General features: G+C 42.6%; 1 protein-coding gene across 7 annotated transcripts in view; it reads left to right on the forward strand.

Annotated features, from left to right (window-relative positions):
- EHF (ETS homologous factor) overlaps positions 1-17,642 on the forward strand; it is a 40,277-nt gene extending 22,635 nt beyond the window's left edge. For 5 of the 7 annotated variants that reach the window (XM_019639578.1, XM_019639580.1, XM_019639575.1 and 2 more), the window contains exons 3-9: positions 1,504-1,749; positions 3,942-4,004; positions 6,702-6,770; positions 6,889-6,957; positions 12,092-12,154; positions 13,468-13,663; positions 13,768-17,642. In XM_019639578.1, the coding sequence (XP_019495123.1) occupies positions 1,504-1,749; positions 3,942-4,004; positions 6,702-6,770; positions 6,889-6,957; positions 12,092-12,154; positions 13,468-13,663; positions 13,768-13,867 (806 nt within the window). In that variant the 3' untranslated portion in view covers positions 13,868-17,642. The remainder of the gene's footprint in view (positions 1-1,503; positions 1,750-3,941; positions 4,005-6,701; positions 6,771-6,888; positions 6,958-12,091; positions 12,155-13,467; positions 13,664-13,767) is intronic. The other 2 variants (XM_019639576.1, XM_019639581.1) reach the window with 2 other exon arrangements.
- The last annotated feature ends 8,172 nt before the right edge of the window (positions 17,643-25,814 follow it).

Below are 25,814 nucleotides of genomic sequence, written 5' to 3' on the forward strand. Positions count from 1 at the left end.
GTGGGAATATCCGTGTGTCATGTTCAGTTGGATTTCCCCTGCTTGAACTTGGTGGACTGGGATTGTGTCTTCCCCTTGCCCCGCCCCTCATCTTTCCCAGAAGAAAGCTCCTCCCCTTGACCTCTGTTTTCAAGGGGACTTAAAGATCCCTCAGCCCTGTTATATGCCCCCCAGGGGCTGGCTTCTCTCTTCTCCATCCCCCAGGACTTTGGGCTGACTTTGTGGTGTTCTCTTAAGTGAGCATGAGAGACACATACAAAGATGGCTAGCTCATAGCAAGCTGGCAGTTTTTATTGGTTTGAATGAACTTCACATCTTCACTGGTATTTGAATTAACCATCTTGTGAATGCACCTCACGACACTTCCATGTTCCTACATTGTTCCTTCTTCAGCAACAAATTCCACTGAAGAAATCTATAGAGAGCACCTGTGATCGCAGTCTCTAACGTAGTTTTTATAGGCGATACAAAGGTGGGTAAGGCAGGGTCCATGACCTTGCACATACAATTTACAAAGGACAATAAGACAGTACTTAGATACTGGTAAAGAAAAGCATAACATGACAAAAGATGTTAAGATAAATACCCAGCACATCTCTTGGAGAGTCAAAGGACAGCATAATAAGTTAGGAGTTTGCGGTGACTTGTCTGGGTGGTCAGAGTTTGAAAGCTGGGTAGGAGTTCAACAGGGAGTAATTTGCAGACTACAAACTGGGCTGAAAGAACAACATAGACAGAAGACAATGTCAGAGGTTCACCTGAAGAATAGTCGGTGAAGAGCCTCAATGCCTGCCTTGCCACTTTTGTACCTAATTTCAGTGGGTAATGGGAAGCTACTGAAAGTACCTGAGTAGGGAAAGTACATCATAGTGGCCATAATAACCAGTGTGGGGCCAGGGTATGTCAGCGCAACTAGTAGATGGATAACCTGGACCACTCTGGGGAGAAGCAAAGGTATCAGAGAGAAAAGAAAGTTACTCTCAGGCCTCATTTTTGGCTGAAAATGGCCTGAATTTGGTGTGTGTGTGTGTGTGTGTGTGTGTGTGTGTGTGTGTGTGTAAGAGAGAGAAAAAGATGGAAGAGAGAGAAGGGGAGGAAGAGAGGAAGAGAACTATGTGGGTATAAATAAGAAGCTAATAAGTTGCTGGAACTGAAGCAATGCTTTAGTTTTCACTGTACTTTTGGGGGAGGTAGGGGAAGGAGTTCATGGTCTGAGAGCATTTCAGGTCTCATGTCTTCATCCAGCCCCCAGGGGTGAGTATTACTCTAAGGAGGGCATGAAGATTCATGGAGGCTAAATGGCCCCCGATGACAACTAGGAAAAGAACCACATTTCCCAGAACCTCCTCTCCAGAGCTTATCTCATGCTCCAACCCCCACTGATGCACACAGTCCGTGGTTGGGTTTCCCATGACATCCGGCAGCCAGAGGCATAGCCCTCTGACTGGGAATATGCCCAGGGACAGCCACAGTTGACTCACAGAACCACCTCCTGTTTTTCAGTTTCCAACGGGTTTTTTGGAGGCCAGTGGCATGAAATCCATCCTCAGTATTGGACCAAGTACCAGGTGTGGGAATGGCTCCAGCACCTTCTGGACACCAACCAGCTGGATGCCAGCTGCATCCCTTTCCAGGAGTTTGACATCAATGGCGAGCACCTCTGCAACATGAGTTTGCAGGAGTTCACCAGGGCAGCGGGGACAGCAGGGCAGCTCCTTTACAGCAACTTGCAGCATCTCAAGTGGAACGGTGACTATCTCTCTTCCTATCTTGCTAGGAGGCAGCTGAGAAGAGCAGAGACTCTGCAGCTGGCAGGGTTCCTGGTCAGGGACATCAAAAGATGGTCTCCCCTCCAAACCACTGTTTCCAAGACAGGGAAGTAGGAGTGAGATGAGAGGACAGGCATGAAACCTAGGGTACGAGGTGTGTCTACTCTTGTACAAACCCCGTGTAATTTAATTCTCTCATTATGGTTAATTTTCCAGGAGACAAGCGCTAGGCAGGTATTCACAGAATACTTGCTACTCTCAGAAAACCTTTTCTTCTTACCCTTGCAAACAGGGTTTGGTAGTTTAATTCTCAATTACTTGCTTGTTAAGATCATTATGGCTACTCTTTTTCTTTTTTTTTTTAAATGTCTAGGCCTAAGTTCTTAAGATGGAACCTAAGGGTGGTAAGAAGATATGCAAAATGAGATCTATGTTTGTGTTTTGGGAGGGGAGAAGGCTTATAGTACTTCAGCAGATTCTAAAAAGCTCTGTTAATTAAAAAAATGGGCATTAGAACTAATGGTCTGGACACACGCGGGACATTTCTGCAGTGGTTTTTGTAGTTGGCACTGCCCTACAGACCCAAATGTCTGTCTTTTGAGGCCTCATCTACACCCAGGCAGGCACCATTCAAACAATGTCCATTGGTGACAGTTGATTCACACACACACACACATTCTATACTAGCTTGTAAGACATGGGTGAGGGGGGGGGCGGGGCAGACAACTCACCTCCTCGCAGAATGTCTTTGACACTGGCATAAAGTTTCCCTGACAATGGCTGTAAAAGCTAGCTCCTCTGCGAACTATAAATATTTTGGAAAGTAGTGATGTATAAGAATAGTGAGATGGCCAGTCCACATCAGAATGAGCAAGTCGAGCTTAGCAGAACCTCTATTTAGGCAGGTCGCTGGGGCTTTGGAAAGCGTGAGCTCTAGGGCAGTGGAGCAGATTCAGACCCTGACAACTGCCATCAACACTGAGGACCCAGAGTCAGGCCGAGGAGCTGGCAGCGTGGTGGCCACTCCCTTCTCCCCACCCATGTCACAGAGGTGGTTGCTCATTTTTCTTTTACTAGAACCAAACAAAACAAGACTCTATAAATAACCCCCAGGAATCTTCAGAAAGAGCAGACTTACACTTGAAGAATTAAAAATATTTACCTCCCACCTCCAATTAAATCCACTCCTTTAAAGCTTTGCCTTCATTGAACCCTAAGGCAGCGTGTCCTGGGAGGTGATGTGGCCATCTTTGACCTTCCATCTTTGACCTCCTGTGCCTTGTTTAGCCCCACTGTGTGCTGCTGGTGCCTCTAGAAGTGCTTAATGACCAGATTTCTCACCTTTGTTTTGTTGTTTGCCTTTTCATAAACAATCTATTAACTTACATTTGTTAAGTGTTTACTTACACTAGGCACACTAAGTGAGTTGATTCATTTAATGACCTTATGAAAAAATACTGTTCCCATTTTATAGGTGGGAAAACTGAAGGTCCAAGAGGTTAAAGGCATGACCCCTGCTCCTGAGATATTTATAATCTGGCTGGGAGGAAAAATATATGAGATTCATCCACATGTATATACATGCTTTTATATGTGACACATCTAGAGAGGAGCTGAAAGACATAAATAAGGGAAGAATCACTGCATATATCCAGACACAGTTCATAGATTGGAGCTAATCAAAATGGGATTGGTTAAATTTAAGATTAAAGGAGAATCACACTAATTAAATTAAAATGGGTTTCATTGTATTCTTGTTTTCATTTTGTATCATATCTTAGTATTGGAAAGCACCTTAGAGGCTATCTAATAACCTTATCTAGTTTAATCTCCTGAATTTACAGATGAGGAAACCAAGACCCAGAAAGATGAAGTACCTTGCAGTTATTAGTGGAAAAACTGGCCTTCTGACTTCTGAAGTTCTATTTCCACCAGACTGGATGTCTTCCTTATACAAGGCCAAATAACTCCATCTAGGTGCCCTACCTCCTAATTTTCTGAGCCAGGGACTCCAGCCTTGAGTCTGTAGATGCAGAGAGGGAAAGCCCCGCCCATAAGCAAACAGAGGTCATCAGGCAGTGGGACTGGCTCTTTCAAGAAGCCAGCTCTGTCCTTGTTTAAGTTTTGACTCCATGTGAGCCCCCTCTGACTTTCCCAATTTGTCCTTCACAGGCCAGTGCAGCAGTGACCTGTTCCAGTCCACACACAATGTCATTGTCAAGACAGAACACACTGGTGAGTAGCAACAGATAGAGTCAATTTAGGCAAAGCCCTGGGGAGGACAGTTGGGAGGGAATGCAAGGGAGTGTGGGAGCAGGGGGAGCCAACATTTTGGCAGCAAACCCAGGGATGCCTCTTCCCTGGCTGTCTCCAATGGGCCACACTCCATGAGCCTTATCTTGTGTGCTTGGGACCAGTTAACTGCCAACTATCTCTGATTTCTAGATCGATGGTGAGCCTAATTCTGCCCACACTTCTATGCTTCCCACTTCTGGTCAGGGCATCACATACGCTCCAGTCTAGGAGCTGGGGAAAAAATGGCAAGTCTAAGTGGGTCTCCTTCTCACCACAAAGAGTCAGAGGACTTGGCCAAGCTAGGAGAAGCAAGAGGAGAGAAGAAGAGGGGTCAATGTCTCCTTTTCCTCTCCTCCCTTGGTGGGGGTGTTACCCAAACAAGAGGAAGATGTGGACTTGCTGTTGTACTTACCATCGTTTCTAGGGGGCCCTTGGAGCTAACGTAGGGATGTCCAAAGGCAGCTGTGGAACCCAACTCCTGCCTTAAGTGTATTTTTAAATGAAAGACACTATTCTGGGCTCTGAGTAGGGTCTGTAGTCCCATAGTATCTACATTTATTCTTCCCTGTCTAATCACTCCTTCCCTGTCCCATCTTTGTCCTGGGGACTTTCTGTCTCCCCTGGAGACTTGCAGGGGACAGTAATTGCCTCAAGATGTTGTGCCCCATGGCCTTGTACCAATCAGAGCTCCTTGCATATTGACCTTTGGCCTATGGCCTTAGTCTAGGGAAAGCTATGCAAGCCCCCCAAAGTCCATGGGCCATGATGAAATTGTGTGGCTGCCACTGCCCCAGGGCCACTCCCCAGGTCTTCATCAGTGAGATTGCAAGCCACGTGGGCTGACCAAGTTTGCCACAAGCCTGCCTGAGGGTTGCGTGCCAGTCACCAAGGGCAGAATTTGACCTAGGGGTAATTTGTGAGTCACTCAGAGCTGAAATTATTCCCATGTGATTATTTACTCTTTTATAAGGGGGCTAGTCTACCATTATTAAAGAAAAAACACAATAGCTGCTAAGCATGTTAATTAGGTTTTCCTAGCCCTGCCCTTCCCCCACAGACATGGGGTTGGGTTGCCCTGATGGTCTCCATTCTTTATGAGTCTGACTGCTGTAGAGGAAGACACAGGACTTGGCAGAAAGATGGTACTCCCCAACCCCACTCTGACCCAACAGATAGCCCCATGGGAGAAGCCAGGGTGATATGGAGAGGTCACAAATAACTTGATCGTTCCTTCTTGACCATCCAGACTTTCTGGTGCTGCCAGTTTGGAAAAGCTGAGCCAAAGGGTGGAGAAGAAGGTCCACCCTGGTAGGAGGGGAGAAGCGGCTGACAGAGGGGCCAACACCCCCAAACCTTTTGGGTTCAGTTTGTTTTCAGAGACAACAACAGGTGTACGAGGTGACCCAACAAGGAGAGAGGGTGTAACCCCAAGAGATTGGGCTTGGGATGCCCAAACACGTAGCTATTAGTTAAAATACCAGCTAAATCCCTATGTCGTAAACAGGAGGACTTAGCCAGTGAGTCAGGGTTTGTACCTTTTATGTTATAAAAACAAAATGAAACTCGGCCAGTGGTTTACCACCCTGGCCCTGAAATTCAGAACCTGGGCTGGAGGGGAGCTGAGGGCAGCCTTGATTTGTGAAGAGAAGAAAGGAGGAAGTTCCTGGTGGGGACGAGGTGAGAGCTTCTGCCAGATCTTACAGCTCTTGGCCAGCCAGGAAAGATAATGCTTTTGTTGGAGACTAGCCCAGATGTAGGGGTTGCGTAGGAGTTGGGCTTCATTTGGGGTAGGCGGAGGGGAGTTTTCTTTGAGTCTGAAATCTGACGAGTCAATAGGAATGAGATTTGCTTACCCAGCACACTGGGGAGACTGACAGAGACAGACAGAGAGAGAGAGAGAGAGAGAGAGAGAGAGAATGCTTTTCCAAGATAAGACAATGGGGCCCTACTCTTAAAAGTTGTTTGGTTTGGTAACACTCTCCTCCCCTTCTCCTCAGTTTTGTCCTGAGAATTTCATATCGACCCTTAAACTAATTAGAGAAATCCTAGAGGGAGGGGGCTGTCATCCCTCTAGAAGAGATCTCTCTGGAGTGCAGCAATGAATACACTATGATAAACCTGACTAAACTTTTTCTGAAAAAAAAAATCATTAATTCTCCCAGGAGGATATTACTAGAAAAAGATGCCCATTAATCATGAAGTTATTTGTCCCTAACAATTTCTTTTTCTAGTATAAAAGTATTTTGGTGATGATATAGTAAAGTGCACGACAATGCCAGACTCCTGAACCCACCCCCTGCCCTGTGCCCATGGAGAAAATGCCCAGGAAGACAAAGCATTGGTCTAGGACAGGTTCTTGCTGTTGCAAATTCCCTCACTTCTCTAAAAGAACAACAGGTGTAGAACCCATGGAGAGAGCCAGAACAAAGTCCATTTCCCGCAGGACACTAGAAGAAACGTGGGGTAACATTATTATACAGTAACATATGGCTGAAGCAGAATCTCATCCTTCTGTCTGAGGACCACCCCCCTATATTCCAAGCCTCTTCGATGAGCAGTGAGTCAGAAAACAGAAAAGGCAAATTCTTCCACCAGGGATGATAACTGCTGACCGTTCCCATTTTCTGTCCTTTGTAGACCCTTCCGTCATGAACACCTGGAAAGAAGAAAACTATTTATATGACACCAACTATGGTAGCACAGTAGGTAACTAACTCCCCAATACTTAAGGCCCTGTGACATTCTTATTCTGTTTTTCTAACAGCAAAAAACTTCTGTTGTAAGGAGGGGGCTCTTAATGTTCTTTATTTTTTCATTGTTACAGATTTGTTGGACAGCAAAACTTTCTGTCGGGCCCAGATCTCCATGACAACCACCAGTCACCTTCCTGTTGGTAAGTTGCCCTGATATCAGAGGCTAAGTGTGCCTCGTGCAAGTGCTTACTGAGCATTAATGAGAATTACCAACATTCTACGTTTCCACTTTGCTGGAGTCTTTCTCATTAAAAGGCTAGGCAAGGAATGGAGTTACTATTTATAAAAGATCTGCTTTTGAGCCAATATTTGTACATTGAAAATGACCAGCACGGATGCCTCTAGGAAAAGTGTTTGTCTCCTGTGAAACCAAATCACTCCCTTGTGACCACAAAACCTCTCTTTTTAACAAAAACTTGCTCTTGGGAAATTATCTGATAAAATTATTCATACTTGAGTATACTTATGGGGACAGAAGGCTATGTTTGATTTTCAACAAACTTTTGGTTTTAGAGAGAGAATGTCTAACAGTAACATTCAAAAATCCATGAATCCATTGGAGATGGTCTTTGGGTAGAAGGCTAGCAACTGGAATATTTCAGAACCCCAGGAATCACACTATTTTGTCACTATGTTAAGTCTGATCCTGATGGCTCATTAGGACTCTCCAGTCAATAATGTACACTTTATGACATTAGTCTTATTTAGTTTAGGCTGGATGCAACTGGGGGCTATCCATGACTCAATCAAAGGTGGTCTGCTGGGAGTCTAGGAGTGGGGCCTTCGGATGATATTCCCCCTCCATTTATAAATAAATTCATTGGCATTGGCATGTGCCGTGTATAAATGAATGCACTGGGGAGGTGAATAGAGGGTTTCGTGTTGTTCCTAGATCTGGGTGCAAACTTATGCATCTGTCTGGGTCTATGAAATAGAGCTTAGACTTTTCCTGGAATTGAATTTGGAGCAACTTCAGGTTTAAATGAGTGTTTGTGAAGGCAAGCACAGAATCAAACAATTCCACCTCCTTCCTTCCTTCCTTTTTTTTTTTTTTTTCTCTTGTTGAGTGTGTTTTTGAGAACTGAAATAATGAAAGCTTTTGGTTTGAGGTTTTGTTTGGGTCAAGCTCCTTGAATGAGAGGGCTAGGAGCCAGTGCAAATGCTTCTGGAATTGAGGTTAAGAACTGCGGCCAATTCATCTCTCTAGTTCCCCCTCCCCCCTCAACGACCCATAGCATCATGTGTCATTTTAAGTGTTTGTTGAAAGTAGGGAACAGGTCAAACCCTGGAAAGGCTCTGCAGTGGATTTGCCATTCTGGGGGAACTGAGCCAATCCAGGTAAAATTTCTGTGGCAATCTTTGCCACCCAGTCAAGAGCAAGGGTTTCAGAGCTGAGGAAACCACCCACCCTGCTCACCCTCAAACTTCTTCTCTCACTTCCTAAGGTGTCACCTCCCACGTCCATCCTTCTGGTTGGATCTTTGGCTTATGGCAAAAGATTCCAACTAAAAATCAAGTTGAACCAACCACTTCCTGAGCCTCAGGGTTTGTTAGGTCTTGAGGCACCTGGGAAAGTCAAAAAGCCATAATTACAGCTCTACTGTCCTCACAGCCAGGCCACCCTTCTCTTGTCCATATCCTGACTTGCTTTCTAGAATCTCAGACTCTACAGGGGACTTGGAGGCCAGTTTCTGCTTTCCTATTTGCAGTAACCAAAAACTCACTATCTTTGGAGTCCATCTATCCTAATTTTGAATAGTCCTTCTTAAAATGGGCTTTACAAATCCATTCCACGTTATCTCCCTGATCCTTGATTCCCCCGCCCCCCCATCCCTCATTCCTATCCCACACTGTAACTGCAGACTGAAAAATGAGATAAGCATTCAGAATTCTATCAGAATTATTACTTAAAGAATCAATTCAGTGTCAGGGGTTGGCAAATTCTTTGGAATGACAGCCCTCGGGTAGGATATTTAATTACAGCCTTGTTTGGGTCAATTCATTTCAGAATAGTTTAGTCTCTATTGGATGGAACAAGACCCCTGCCCCCACAACCCCCCAAAGAAACCTTTGTCATTTGTCCGAGTTTTTAGATTTCAAGCTCCCATTAACTTGAATGCAGTTAAATATCTTTCTATGTTTTAATGCAAGTTACAAGCTGAGCTAAGGCGAGGCCCTACATAAACTGATGCCCTCTGTGATAAACACAGGTGGGGGAAGCGAGCTTTGTTTTGATTTCTCTGTCATCTGCCCATTTCATAAAATGGCCGCCGGTGTTCCTGATCTGCCCGATAGTCCTCAAGACAATCATGCCAACTCAGGCTTGATGTGTTTATTCACGGACTTGTTGAGCCTAAAGCTAGGGTGGCACAGTCTATTATAACACTGAAATTTGTATATCCCGTAAAGACATGGCTCACAGCTGAATCATATGCAAATGCTTCTAATCTTTGCTTCTTGTGAAGCAGCTTAGCTGAAGTCATGTTCTGGAACTTGCATCATAAACCTGTGACTTGGTGCTGCCCCAGCCCGGACTGGACCTCGGCCTGAGGTACCTGGGAGCAGAGCAAGAGAAAGCCAAGCTGGACCACTTCCCCAGAGCAGACCATTCTTTTATAGGCATGAATCACTTCACCACATGGCTACCTTCAAAGGTTTTGACTTTTGTTTGGGAGTGAGGGGAACACATAGGGGGAGAGGCCATCATATTAAAGGGAGGTTTCAGATCAAAAGCTTTTAGTGCTAAGGCAGGTCAGTGGCTTCACAGCTTGCCCTTGCGCTCTGGGGAATGGGACAAGGAGATGGGAAGAAATTCGAGTTTCCTTTTGCCTTTGGCTGCATATTTCCCCATATGGTGATGAAAACATTTTTATTTGGGGATTTTTCTTTTTTTAAATTTGATCTTTCCTAAGCTGAATGGAGTTGTAGCCTAGGTAAAATGGCTGATATCTCAAAGAGAAAATTCCCTCACGGTCTACCTGGTGTGGGGGTTTTTAATCAGGGGTCCATGGACTCCTAAGTGAGCCACAAACCCGTGAAATTGTACACCGATTTCCACAAGTGTACACATGTGCTTTTGTCTCAGGACAGGGTCCAAGGTTTCCACCTTATTCACAAAGGTACCTTAACCCCAAAGGAATTGATTTGCTATCAGCTCAGAACCCAGACACAATGACTGAGCCAATAAACTGAGAGACATCGGTTTTTCTTAATTCAACCCTGGCTCTGAAATAATGGCCCTGCACCCCTCCTGGCTGCCATCTGAAGACGAGCTTTGCTTGTGGCCTGCTGGGTAAATGCCACTCTTTGTCTGTAGAACAACGTGGCCCTGTCAGAGTGATATATCACTTGGAAACCAGGGTGGGTGCCAGACCTGTTGCAATATTGTCACATCCTGATGGGATGTTGCAACCTCACCCTGAAACCTACAGGGAGGGAGAGTGGAGTCTCCTTTGCATTTCATGTGAATTTGTCCTTCTAGATTTCAGAGAAACCCAAGTCAGGTGCAGGTCTCCTTCTGACAATGCCTGGGGAGAAATTTTTAACCAGGATAAGAGGTTTCTTTCCAACCAGATCTTATTAATTCCCTTCCTCCGTCCTGCCATAGCTTTCAGAGAAACTGCTGGGAGCATTGAGCCATGACAAGCTGGGTGAGCAGATAGGTGAATGTGTCCATGCACATTGGGAAATACAGAAGCGTCACTGGAATGTCTTTCCCCCACTAACTAGACCATAATAGAACTGAACCTGATTCTTGGCAGGGAAGACTCGTGGAATCTGTTATGTGCCACCAGCTTTGGAAATGGCATAGGATAGTGGTTATGCATAAAGCCTCGGCTATCAAATTGTTTGCGTTCACATCCTGGCTCTATTCTCAGGCTGTATGATTTTAGGCAAGTCATTTGACCTCCCTGTGTCTCAGCTATAAACTTTGGATCATATTACTACCTACTTCATAGGGTCATTGTATGAATTAAATAAAGTGATTCATGTTAAGTGCTTACTTAGCACAGTGCCTGGTACATAGTAAGTGCTCAATAAACAGTAGCTATTCTTCTTAACCATTTTAATTAGGAGCTATAATGGATATTCAGCCTTTTTTGAATAATGGACCACCACTCTTGACAATTCAATGAGCACTGTGGGCCCTCTCCCTTTGCATGAAGTTCCAATCAGTCTGAGATGCCTTTGGAGGCCCCACATGGGTCAGTGAACCCTAGTTTAGGAAGCCCTGATGTAATGCATACAAAAGAGATGCATTTTACTAGCTCAGTTTCTTAAAGGATTAGCTTGCATTTAGGGACAACTCTGTATTAAAATTGGTGGATTTTCGATTGTGGGATTTTTTGGTAAGATCTGCCTTGATCCTTCTGACACCAAAACTGCCCACTGACACGCGCGTGCAGATGCGCGTGCACACACACACACACACACACACACACACACACACACACTGCTAGATCATTTTGCTTTCCTTTCAGGTTTTATTTCACAGATCTGCCTCTGTCTTCTCTTTGGTGATGGTCACACGGGTTACCATAATGAGTCATTTGTTAAACTAATCTGTGTTTCCATAGTCCATGGTGGCGCTCTGTACTGAGATCAGGCCAGTCAATGGCCTCTTTGTCAGGCTGATTAAAATGTAACTTTGCATGCCAAAAAGGCACTCCTTTGGCTTAAAAGTCATCTTTCTTTGTTATAAATGTTTACATTTTTGTATTATGGAAAAAAACACAACACAACCTTTTAATGACCTAAATCCTTCAATGGCTTTCCATCTCTCTCAGAATAAAACACTAAAATCCTCAAAAAATCCCACAGAGCGCTAATGATCTGAACTTTAGCTCCTACCCTTTGCCCCGTGCTCACAGCCACAGTGGCTTCCTCCTGCTCTGCAGACATAGCAAACACACATGGAACTCAGGGCCTTTACAGTTACTATTCTCATGCTTGGAAGACTCTTCCACAAGCTCTCTGCATGACTGTCTCCTTCACATCCTCCTTGTCCCCTTATCAGAGAGGTCTTCTGTGACCACTTTTGAGTAAATTGCAAATTCTTCCCATCTCCACACTTCTATCCCTAGGTCTTACCCTGCAATATTTTTCTCCATAGTGCTTATCATCTCTATTTTGTTTTGGTCACTACCACATACCTGAACAACACCATGCATGTAGTAGGTGCTCAATAAATATTGGTGAAATGTGTGGATGAATGAATGAAAATGATAATAGGAGGAAATAGGTAAATTAAGCAGCTCTCATTTTTCTCTTTAGCAGAGTCACCTGATATGAAGAAGGAGCAAGATCACCCTGCCAAGTCCCACACCAAAAAGCACAGTAAGTGGCCTGGCTTTCAGATGGCACTTGGCCTGTCCCTTCAAGTTGGGTGTAATGAGAGGCCACTAGTGTTTAGACAAGTATGGCCTCTGCCCGCTGCCTCCATTTCTTTACCTCAAACTAAGGAGGGTGAGAAAACGTAGGCGTCACTTGCTGCAGTTGCTTCTCTCTGCAGTTGCTTCTCAAACTGACGCTCCAATGGATATCTCCCCCTCCCGTTCTATTTCTAAAACTGAGACACCCAGTAAATAAGAACTGTTCACAGGCATGGGGTTAGAGGTTTTCCTTTCTCCAGAAAAAAACAGTGGGACGAGGAGAAAGATGGAAAGAAACAACACAGATGTATTATTATTATTTTTTGCTTTTGCTGAATGTTGGTTTCCTACCTTTGTGGAGTTAATGTTCCAAGAAATGACTGTTTATTCTTAAGATTCAACAGTGCTCCTTGGGAGTTGTATTTCCCCCAACAATAAAACCTTATGAAAGTGTATGAAATATCAGAGATAAGGTGTGTGTGGGGGGGATGGGGGTGGATGGGTGTGTGGGTGGAGGGAGGCATAGAAAGAAATCAAGATGGTATAATCTAGAAATCATAGGGAATTGGACATCTTTATTATCTGCTACTCCAGGTCATCCCACAGAACAGAATTCACATAGCCCCTCAAACTGGAGGGCTGGGGGTGGCCTTGTGTGCCACAAGTCTAGTGGGGGTAAAATTGAATTTGGTTGCTGATCTCATTACAGTAGCTGCTTTATATATATATATTCAAACTGGGCTCCCCAATCCTTGTGAGGCCTTGCCCCAATCTATTCTGGGCGTTCAAATTCTAGAACCCAAATGATGTGCATTTGGCTGAAGCACACTTGTTGGGTGGGCGCCATTTAATTGGTTGAGCTACTAAATAGAAGTGGTTGCAAGTTGCTCTCCTGGGCAGTAACAAGTTGAAATGACTCCCCAGCAATTTGTCAACAATCCTTAGGAGATACTCCCCCTGGCATAGAGCACCTCAGGCTTATTCTTTCATTTTGGCATTGCCACTACGTAACTATGTAACCTTGGTCAAGTCACTTAAATTCTCCGTGTCTCAGTTTCCTGTTTTGCAAACTGAAAAATCATGCTACTTCATTCTCAAACACCTTTAAAAAAATAAAAACCCCCACATATTTGGGGATTCTGTGATCTGGCTTCTCTGATGGGTAGGGGAGCATTGAGTATCTGCTGCTTGATGGAAGATGTCGCAGCTCTGCTTTCTCTGCCCCTAATTTGCTGTGACTTAGGCCATTACTAAGCTCCTTTTTCTTCTTCTTCTCAGATCCACGAGGGACTCACCTATGGGAATTCATCCGCGACATCCTCCTGAACCCAGACAAGAATCCAGGGTTAATCAAGTGGGAAGACCGGTCTGAGGGCATCTTCAGGTTCTTGAAATCGGAGGCGGTAGCTCAGCTATGGGGGAAAAAGAAAAACAACAGCAGCATGACCTACGAAAAGCTCAGCCGAGCAATGAGGTGAGCAGTTTCTAGTCTCTGAACATGAGAAGGCCGCATGACCAGTTTACTTCCCTGGCAGGCTCAGCCTCACCAGCCGCCTTATGCAATGTCTTTTGTTACAGATATTACTACAAAAGAGAAATTCTGGAACGTGTGGATGGACGAAGACTGGTCTATAAATTTGGGAAGAATGCGCGTGGATGGAGAGAAAATGAAAACTGAAGGTGCTGACACTTGGAACACAAACCCAAACATACCCCAAATCACAACAACCCGAAAACTCCTGGACATAAATATTTCAAAGACTACTTTTCTCTGATATTTATGTACCACGATGAGGGGGTGGAAAAAATCTACTTCTAATGGGAAGAAGGAACACTACAGTTGATACAATTATTTTGTTACTTTCAAGTATGTCCTATATAGGGAACAAACGTACACAGTTTTCTGTGATCTATGATGCTGTATGTGATTGTGATTTGTGTTTGCCTCTATTGTGAAGTTCTTTTCCCCTGCAAGAAGAACAGGGTTTGTTGCATTGTGCTTCTTGCTAAGAGAAAGAAGAAAAAAAAAATCAGAGGGCATTAAATGTTTTTATATGTAAAATGATTTAGGAAAAGGTGATGTGTCCTTCGCACATAAGCATCAACATGGCCTCATCAGAAGAGGTGGGCAGGGCTGCTAGGATGAACTCCAGGGTCTCAGATGGACGGGACAAACCAAAGGATGCTGGGAAGTTTAACCTGACCTTTAGGAGCCATTGAATGGAGAATAAGGACTTCCAAAAGTCAGATGACTTGCAATGTTTAAATCAGAAGAATAATAGTGGGGGCTTTATACTCATTGAGGAATGAATTTCCTGATGCAAAGACTATCTTTCCTCCTCCTCCTTGGACGATTGGTGGAAAAACTTCAATTGCCACCTCTGCTCACTTTTAGTTATTTAAGACAGAGTATAGCCTTGGCTATTTTTATCCCAATTGCTTAAAAATAAATGGGAAAAAGGATGTGATGAGTTTGCTCTTGTATTCCTATAGTCCACGGTTTCTCAATTGGCACAGTTGACATTTTGGGCTGAATAATTCTTTGTTGTGCATTATTTGGCTGTCCTGTGCTCTGTAGGATGTTTGGCATTATCCATGACCTGTACCCACTGATGCCAGTAGCACTCCTGACCCCAAAGCCGTGACAACCAAAAATGTCTTCAGACATTTCTAATTGTTTCCAGGGGGGCAAAATTGCCCTTGATTGAGAAACACTGATTTAGCCAGTCAAGATGAAGATGGTGATTAGTCTCAAAACAAAAGGACGTTTAAGATCTTTTAGTCCCTAGAAAGAAGCAAAAGCAAGACTTCAAAGTCGGCTTATTTTTAATTTTTTTAATATTAGGGACAATGGGTTTAAATATCTAGAGGGACTTCTTTTCAGAACCCCAGATGAGAGCCAAAGTCAGAAAAATTAAACAGGGCAACGTACAAGAACTACAAAGAAGACATTTTCACTGGAATTACAGAGTAAAAATTATATTGCAGAAGGAAATGCTGAGAGAATGTATGCGTGCGTGTGTGTGTGCATGCGTGTGCATGTGTTGCATGAGATGATAGACAGATAGACAGACAGACAGATAGATAGATAGATAGATAGATAGATAGATAGATAGATAGATAAAGTTCCAGGGAAAATCTTCTTTGCAGATGTCAATTCTTATAACCTTTCCTCTTTTGGGTCATTTCTTTCCTGTCTCATATGAACTCGTCCCAAAGTGAATGGTATATTGCCTAGATTTTCAACCAGAGACATGTTTAAAAAAGAGACAGAAAAGAAAGGAAGGATGTTAAAAACAGAAAATGCAGCTCAGGTGCTATGGTCAGTAAGGAGTTGGAGACTTTGGCAATGACGGGGTGATTTTGGGGTCCCTGGGGACTTATCATCAACTGGGCCCTGCAGCCTGGGAGGACTGTGAGCCTGTAAACACTTTGAAATGGGTTTGGACATCTAGATTCCTTTGCAACTTTTCTTCTTGACTCCCTTGTCCTTGGCTTTCTCCTCCCGTCTGCCTCTCTTGAGCATTCATGTGGCGCTGAAGACACGTTCCAATAAGAGGGAGTCCTTTTCATCAACTAATGGAGCACCCGCCACAGTGGGTCACCCAGCGGACGTGAGCAATTCTTAGTCAAAGGGTGCAAAGTGCTTGTAAAATATTCAGAAGCCTGGAAATAAGAAGAATTAAGACTTTGTCCTAATTATAATGAGAACCATTATGAATGGTGACCTTGGGGCACCAGCTTAGATGAATGACCTTCTGAAGGTACAACCAAGTCTGTTTTTGTTTCTACCTGGCTTGGTCACCACCACAAAAGCATTACTCAGTGTTGTCAAGTAACAGTTACTGAGGGGACTGAGAGAAATAACAAGGAGCAGCAGCTGAGATCCGAGACATTCCTGCATAAAACAAACACCTTGCTTTAGGCTTTCCCAGCATGTGCCTATACTTCCCACAGAATGAATTAAACCTCCAGATATTTGATGTAATGCTAGTGTGTCTGTGTGTGTCTGAACTGTGTCATTTGGGACACCTGCTAGTTCTCTCACTGCTGTTCCTTCCCTTGCTTTGCCTGTTCATCACCTAAGGTGGCTAGATTTTTCTCCGAGCTTACCCTTCCCCAGCCCTGTAGGCTTCTCATGTTTCCCTCAATTGGCCTTGGCTTTTCCTGCACCCTCTCTGCTGGACAGTAATCTTTGCAAAGTAGTGAGTGAGTCTGGGGAGTACCGACTGGGACAGTTCTGCAGAGAATTAGCAGATAGTGTGGTGTGTTGAATGTGGCAGCTTCTTGGCAGCTGGCTCCTACTTAAACAAGCTGGAGTATTAAGTTCTCAACATATCTCTCCATTGTCTTTGCTTGAATTTGATGCGTTTTCTATGTGCTGTTCGTGACTTGGAGAACTCAAAGTAATCAAGCCACGCCAACTTGGGGTGTGAACAGAACACTTCCCACCACAGTGTTGAAAGGGAGAGCAAAATCCCAGAGATAAGCCAGCATCAAGTGAAGCCCCTTTACTTTTGGGGGACACACGGCTTCACCCTTGAGAAGCTCATCTGTGCTGGATGCTTACATGGTCCCTACACGTGCTCTCTCCAAGCCCTCCTTAAACTTGGGTGCTTATTTGTAGTTTTCATGGTTAACCTGAGGCAGGAAATGTATTGCTCAGACTTTATCAGACTCAGATCATCTAAAACTCCTAGATATTTGACTTGATGAAACTTGAGTAAGGCCCTGGATCCCAGGGACACACCTACAGCTTCTTGTACTTGCTGTCTGAGCCGGGCAGACCCAAGTTATGAGTTTTCCTTTGGACACTCTGGTCCTTCCTCATAGATTTTGCCTTGCTAGACTGTAAGCTCTTCGGGGGCAGGGACTATATCTTATCAATATTTTTTCCCCCAGTACTTAACATGAGATAGGTGCTCAATAAATATTTGTTGAGTGAATGAATGAAAACATCCCCTGGAAGACTCCTCGGATTTGGTGGCTATCTCCATCATCGGATGTGAATCATTTCTTCACCAGAATAAGAGCACAGGGCCATGATGTCAAGGACATATTATCTGTTAGATGAACATTTTACTGTGAGATGCCTTACTTTGCCTTCCTACTTGTGCTGAAATGAAACCAAAACAGGCTGTTTGCTTCTGCAAATCATGTATTGGATGAGAATTCTGTTGCCTTGTTAGGAACTGTGAGATTTATCTGGTTTAAGAAACCAGTAATGAACCTTTGACCTGTTTCAACCAATGAAGATTATGAATGTGTTTATATGATATAAATTGCTATTTAAGTGTAAAGGAGTTCTAAGTTTTAGTATTTTGGGGTTGGTTTATATATATATATATTTTTTTCTTTTTGAAAAATATGGAGGGGTCCTTTGATAAGGTAAGTCAAGCATGTTAGATTTTAGTTTTGCAAGTGTGCTGTTTTTTTAAATGTATAAAATATAGGAAAAGGTAAAATAGTTAAGAGGGAAAGGCAATTGTGTTATTCTTCTATAGTTAAAAAAAACATTTGTTGAGTGCCTACTAGATGCATGGTCTGAAATGTGTATGTGAGGAGCTTATCTAACTAGATAGGGTGTAATAGATGCTCCGTGTGAACCTGTTGAATGAAAGTTTACTGTATAAAGAAAGAAAAGTACAGCAGTCATAGCATTGGAGCTGAATTAACCTCAGCGTTGGTCCTCAAGGTTCCATTTCTGGAATACCAGACAGAGCATTTAATAAAAACCCATAAAGACTAAGCCTTATGAACCACTGAAATGTATAAGCCTCCACAAATTTAGCTAAATTGGGGCTAATCTTTCTTTAACTATCTGCCTAATTCTAGCTTTTCTTCCCATCTGGCTTCTGGGTTGACAATTTCTGGGAAACAACCCTACTGCTGCTGTGTTTTTCTAAAAATCAGAAATCTTGCCCTTGAAACTATGTTAAATTCAAATTGAGTATTTCTCTTTCAGGAAAGAATTATATTTTTCAAAATATGGCTTTTTGTTTGATGGGTCCCCGAAAACACTAATAAAACCCACAGAGACCATCCTGTAGCTGTGTGTTTCGTGCTTCAATAAGCCACCCACAATGGGGATTAGAGGAAATGGAACAAAATATATGCAGTTCCCACATTTATTTATTCAATAAGCATTTATTTTAGTATCTACTCTGTGCCAGGCACTGTCCTAGGAACTGACTTAGATATAGAGAATGAAAGAGACATAAACCTCTGCTCTCATCAAGTGTGTTCTATTGGGTAGATACAGACAAGAAACAAAACACTAACCAACAAATAAACAAAACAGCATATCAGATGTATAATCAAGAAATAAAGAGCAAGGAAGTATGTAGGGATGTATTGCAAGGTTAGGCAGGGTTAAATAGGAAATATTCCAGTAAAGATTTGTAAGGGAAAGAGCCAGGCAGGTAACTGCAGGGGTGATACCTCATGGGAGGGACCAGCAAGTGCAAAGGTCCTGAGGTGAGTGTGTTCCTCACATGTCTAAGAAACAGCAAGGATGCCTGTTTTCCAAAGTACACTAAACAATAGTAAGAAATAATATAAGAGAGGTACCAGCTGGCCAGATCACATGAACTTGGAGGCTATTAATGAGGACTCCACTTTTTCGTTTGAGTGAGATGGGGGCCCACAGAAGAGTGACATACTCCAACTTCTGGTTTAAAAGGACCCTTCTGGTTGTTGTATTGAGAATGAATTGCAAGAAGGCTTTCAATGCTGAGTGTACATTCTTCGTCAGGGAAGAGAAAAAGGAAATAGAAAAGATCACTGTCACATCCAAGTTCCGATACAATACTTAAAAATATTTCAAGGTAGTAATTGAGCTCTACCAGTTCACAACATAGTATTTCTCTGGGGCTCAGAAAGTCTCCATCAGTCAATCACTTAACTTCATAAATAATAATGAAAATAATAATAGCTAACAACCTTGGGGAAATCCCCTTCGTCCCAGGAACTGTAATATGTTCTTTACATACATTTTGATCCTCATGGAAACCTGTGACATATATATATATATATATATATATATATATATATATATATATATATATATTATCCCCAATTTTCAAATGAGAGGGAATGAAGGTCAGAAAGGTTAAATAACTTTCTTAAGTTTACACATCTAGTAATACGTGGGAATTCCAAAGTCCATACACTTAGCTCTAATATTTCTCTAGTTAGTCAGGATACTAATATTACACACACACACACACACACACACACACACACACACACACTCACAGTTTCATTATTAATACTGAATTAAACAATGTAATTCAGAGTTATTTACTGTTACGATTTCTCAAAGCCTTTATTGTGATGATCTGGATTGTGAATCTATGAGAGGGAAAAAGTGTTCCTAGTTTCCCAAGCCTATTTGACAATGGACCCTTTTCATCAAAGATTTTATGAAACCAGTCCCTTTTAAAACACGCTTAGGGGAATGATAATGTTTAGTGATTAATTCTCTGACTTAGCAGAAGCAGTATTTTCATGTCTGGGCCAAATTAGTATGCTGATAATATTTATGCACGTCAAACTTGGCCAGCTTTGTATATATTTCTTTCTTTCTTTCTTATTGAGAAGAAATTCCCTCACTTCCCTGGGCATTATTTATTTTCATTGATGCATTTCTCAGTTATCACATAGCACTTACAAAGTGACTCTTCTTGGGAATTATAAACTCTACTGAATTTTAACTCTTTAGAACTATCTGTCCAAAACTACAGGCACTAGCCACATTTGGCTGTTTAAGCTTAAATTGGATAAAATTATATCAATAAAAAATGGAGCTTCTTAATTGCACTACCCCCATTCCAAGTGCTGAACAGCCGCATGTGACGAGTGGTTACTGTATTGGACAGTGCAGATATAGAACACTCCCATGATCAAAGAAAACTCTACTGGACAGTGCTACTCTAGAACTTGACCTGGGAGGATAGGATAAGGGGAGTAGGCAAAACTAATCAACAGTTAAATAAGTTCCAGTTTGCCTTGGAAACCAAAGGTGATCCTGAATTGTAGAGAACAAAAAAAATGAAAGTCCAAAGCAAATATCTCTGTTTGCTGGAATGGTGACAGTATCTGCGAGTGCAAACAAGTTTGGTGTTGTCAGTGGAGCCTTGGAGTGGGAGGACTTGATTATTCTTATCCCAAACCCACAAATACCCTACAGTCATTAAAATGAATGTTCCAAGGCTGTGAGATCACTGAAATGAGAATGGAAATGAAAGATCCCCAAAGAGGAATGGCTGGCGCTGCCCACTGTCTGCTATAAATGACACTAATACCACTTTCTCCCTCCTTTATAAGACTACCTTCTTGAATAAGTCATCTCCCTCATAGGCTGTTTCCATGTAAGTCCCTTCTCTTTCCATTAACTATCACAATCTGGCCTCTATTCACATCAAGTCACTGAAAATGCCCCCTTGAAGTTCATATGAAGACATCTTGGCCTCGGGGACTTTGCTTCGCTATTCCCTGTGCCTAAAATGCACTTTCGATCTTCATGTGGCTGGGCTCCTTTTAATCAAGAAGGTCTCAGTTCAAAAAGTTACCCTTGCTATTCACAGTGGCTTCAGCTGCTCACCTACCCCCCCATCACTTCCTATTATGTCATCCTCATTTTATCTTCTCAGAACTTACACTATCTGAAATGATATTTTTAATTTATTAGTTTACTTGTTTAGTATTTTTTTTTTCTGCCAGAAAGTAAGCTCCAGGAGAGCAGCGACCTTGCCTGCCATGTTCACCACATATTCCTGGAGCTCAGATGTATATAACATACGTACCTGACTCCGTGAATATCTGTTGAATAAGTGAGGGACCCTTCTCATTTTCAAGTTCCAAGGCCTTTCTTTTGACTCCATAATTTTTGACCTCCCTCTCTACTTTTGGAAAAGATCTTCCCTCGTTTTCTGCCATGGTTTTCTCCTGCTTTCCTGAATACTCGTTCTTCAGTTCTTATTCTTCTCATCCTTCTAATGGTATATGTTTCCCAAGATTAAATCCTCAGCCCTCTACTCTTCTTTTTTATTCTCTCCCTCAAAGTGTAGCGTCTTGAAAGTTCAGTTCAGAGACTTCGCAAGGATTTGGGGGAGGTACAGGCTGTTTTCTTTCTGGTCCTGGCTTTAATTCTATAATAACTGGCTGGAGACCGTGGACACATAAGCTAACTTCTCCACTCCTCAGTTTCTTCATCTCTTAAATGAGGACACATACCTACCTCCCAGTGGTGTGGTGGAAATGAGTGGACAGATTCTAATATTTGATCATTCTATAATTATGGACAGTTTATACATGAAGGCACTGTGCTAAGCACTTTGCTTTTTCTTTTCTTTTAATGCTCACTCCATGAGAGAGTTTCTGCTGTTATCTCCATTTTACAGATGAGGAAACTGAGGCTCATGGAGGTAGAGAATCTTGCCTGAGCTCACCCTGCTGGTATGTGGCAGAGCTGAGATTTGAACCTCTGCCTTGCTGAGTCCAGACTTGGGGTCTTAATAATGATGTTCTATTGTCTCTCTTGAAAAGTGTTATGAAAAAATTAAGAGCTGAGCAAAGTAAAGAAATTATTACTAAATTTGTGGCAACTCAAAGAGAAGTATCTAGAGTGTTTAGTCTGGGAACACAATGATATTTAGCCAACAAAGGTGTCTTCAAGCCATTTTATCCTGTCTTAAAGTCATACTAGATCATCTCTAGCAGGGACTAAAGAGGATTTGATGTCTGGTCTGCCTTAAAATCATAGCCCTAGAGATGCTTAGAGCTGGAAGACTATTTGGTATAAACCCCCATCAGAAGAGCACAGAGAGCTTCATGCAACTCAACACCAAAAAAACAAACAACTCAATGAAAAAATGGGCAGAGGATACAAAGAGACATTTCTCCAAAGAGGACATACAGATGGCCAACAGGCATATGAAAAAATGTTCAACCTCACTTAGTATTAGGGAAATGCAAATAAAAACCACAATGAGATACCACTTCACCCCGGTCAGAATGGCTATCATCAATAAATCAACAAACAACAAATGCTGGTGAGGTTGTGGAGAAAAGGGAACCCTGGTGCACTGCTGGTGGGACTGCAGACTGGTGCAGCCATTATGGAAATCAGTATGGAGGTATCTCAAAAATCTGGAAATGGAATTACCTTATGACCCAGCAATCCCACTCTTAGGTATTTATCCAAAAAAACCCAAGACATTAATCCGAAAAAATATATGTACCCCTATGTTCATTGTGGCGCTATTCACAATAGCTAAGACTTGGAAACAACCAAAATGCCCATCGGTAGATGACTGGATTAAGAAACTATTATTACTATTAATACTCCATTGTGTAAATGGAGTATTACTCAGCTATAAAGAAGAAGCAAATAGTACCATTTGCAACAATATGGATGGAACTAGAGAACATTATGCTAAGTGAAATAAGTCAGTCAGAGAAAGACAAATATCATATAATCGCACTTATATGTGGATTCTAAGGAACTGAATGGATGGGAGATGTGGACGGAGATAGTCTCAGAGACACAGAGGAAAAACTGAGGGTTGCTAGTTGGGAGGGGGTGGGGATGAAGGAGAAGGGGAAGGGATGAGACAATACAAATTGGTAACTACAATATGGCCTCAGGGATAGAAAAAGACAGTCTGGGGAATATAATCAATAATAATGTTGTAAATATTTCTTAGGGGGCCAGATGGACTCATGTCTTGTGGGGGAGACCACTTCATAGTCAGTGTAGAGGACTGACCACCGCACTGTATTTCTGAAGCTGATGTTGAATAATATTGTATGTCAACTATAATTATATATACATATAGTCACAGGACATGGAGTAGAGAGTGGGAATGGAGTCGATGGAATTGTAATAGATAAGCATGATATCAGGGGGGAGGGCAATAGATGGGGGGAGGGGGGTTGTTACTTTGTGAGGGTGAAAAGGATACCTATTGGATTGTTCCGTACACCTGAAACTAACAATAAAAAATAATTAAAAAAAAAAGAAGAGCACAGAGAGCTTAATGCACAGACTCAAGGTCACCCAGGCTCTTAGCGAGGAAAGGAAGCCAATTCATGCATCCTTTCATCCAAGTGTGAGCTTTCCTGGCCATGGGTTCTTCATAATCACACAGGTCTTCCAGACCCAACATGGAAACATCCTCAAGGAAGCTCCTTTTCCTCCTGGCCTCCATGGTGATGCTCTGCAGCTTTCTTATACTGATTCCTCAAAGCCAGCCAACATCATCTCCCCTCTGGGTTCCACCCAGGTCTGGGAGGAGAAACTGCACATCCTAGACATTAATAGAAGAGCAGATGTGGAACCAGGGGACCAAGTCAGAGCTGGTAAGAAACCATCAATGCAGAGGCCCCTAGCACTGCTAAGGGAGGAGCATAACACAGTATGGAATCTGGTAAAAGATCCCAGTAGTCATCATCTTTCTGATATCTCCCCTCTGCCTCATTGTGTGTGTGTGTGTGTGTGTGTGTGTGTGTGTGTGTGTGTGTGTGCCTGCCCTCCTCTCCCCTGCTCTGTCTCTTTTAGAGTCTCAGTTTCTTTCCCATACCCTTCCTTCCTCTTGCTCATCAGTCCCTTTCAGACACTTTTTTTCTTCCAAACCTGTCTTTCCAGGTTGCTGAAAGACAGAAAGCTGACAAGAGAACAGTCCTGGACCAGGAATGGTGCCACCTCTCTGAAAGCCTCAGTGGTGACGATAACAAATGGTATTTACCTAAGAGTTATTAACACATCAACTGTTCTCTCCTTGACTGTTTAGTCATGTCATTCAGCACTAATGGACTTTTCCAATGGCAAACAGAAAGAGAAGAAGGAAAACAAACAGTGTATTCACACTAGATAGAGTCGGTGATCCCTGCTGAAGCTGTGAAAACAGAGGCCATCTCTTAAGTTTGACCCGAGGACACGTCTCACCTGAATGGAGATACACAGGATTCCAGGCCCATGTTGGGCTCTCCGCCGAGGTTCCCCGTGAGAAGGAAAGCATGAAGGAAAGGATGTGGCTGCCTGGGACTCACAGGGAAAAGAGCACTCAACAGTTTCAACTACGCATTGATCATAACCAAGGTGCCAGGCTCCACACCAGCTGCTGCCACAATGCCAGAGACAGAGGAAAACAAAGTCAAGTGACTGGCCCAAGTTCACACAGAAGCTCAGTGTGAGAGCCCACTTCTCCTTCATTGTGCTGACTCCACTGATGCCCATTCTTTCTTTAGGTAGGAGATATCCTTAAGTTACCAGGACTGAACAACAGGCTAACAGAGTAAAAAGCACATGGTTTTGAGTTGGAACAACCCCAGTTCCAAATCTCATACTATCACTTCCAGGCTGGGTGACCTTGGACAAGTGACTTTACCTCTTTAACCTTCAGCTTCCTCATGAACAAGCAGATGTTCTAAGCTGGAAATTAGACTTTATGGTGGAGACAACCAAAGAACCAGGGTTTTACATGGCAGTGAAATCAATAATAGGGAAATGCAAGAAGATGGAACCTGGGTTTCAGTCACGGTTCCACCACTAACTAGTCATGGGCCTTTGGTCAAGTTTCTCAAACTCACTTGCTTTGATTTCTTCATCTGTAAATCAACAGGTTAGGCTAGATCATCTCTGAGGTTGTTTCAAATAGAAAGTTCCAGGAATTTATGAAAACAAGTTTGAATCCAGTCCAAAATTTATTTAAATGTTTATGATTCTGCCAAACTATTTAATTATTTTGACAATCAATTCAATTATGCAGAGGGTGCCAAAAAATGTATACACATTTTGAGAAAGGAAAAAACTGTATGAAAATTGTAATACAATGAGTGACGCTAGCATTCGTTTGATTAACGCCATCTTTTGAGCGAATGTCATATTACACATTGCTACCGTAATTCAACTCAACTTCGAAAAGTAATATATAGATAACATCTCTTAAAATGTGTACTTTTTTTGGCGTCTCTAGTATTTATTAAAGCAAGTTGTAAATTCTGTTTGATTGAATAAGTTTGATGTGTAACATTATGTAAGTTTAAGGTGCGCAACATGTTACTTTGGTACATTTATCTATTGTAACATGATTGCCGATGTCGCAATATTTATCACATTACATAATCATAGTACAATATTACTGTATATATTCATTATGCTGTGCATTAGATCTCTATGGCTTATTTACTACTTGTTGCAAGTTTGTCCCCATAAACACCATCACTCTCCCCCTTACGCTCTGATTTTTATAGTTTTAACTTCTTTAGATTCCACATGTAAGTGATACCACACAGTACATTTTTTCTCTGACTTATGTTGTTTAGCATAATGTGCTCAAGGTCCATCCATGCTGCCACAAATAAGAAAATATCTTCCTTTCTCATGGCTGAATATTTCATTGTGTACACGTATATCTGCCAAACTATTTAGAAATGGCTATCCTCACCTCCCTGGTATGGGTTGGGGAGCTGAAAGGAAGACAAAGTCATCTCTGGTGGTTTTGTAGGACTATGGACATGAGAGGGGAATGGACACAAAAACAGCAGAGCCTGGGTCCCTGTATATTTGTAGTCATTTCCAGGAGAGGCTGCCCTTTGGGATCTAAGAGCTATGTCTCCAC

The sequence above is a fragment of the Hipposideros armiger genome, unplaced genomic scaffold (assembly GCF_001890085.2).
Source record: "Hipposideros armiger isolate ML-2016 unplaced genomic scaffold, ASM189008v1 scaffold_44, whole genome shotgun sequence".
NCBI classification, from domain to species: Eukaryota; Metazoa; Chordata; class Mammalia; order Chiroptera; family Hipposideridae; genus Hipposideros; species Hipposideros armiger.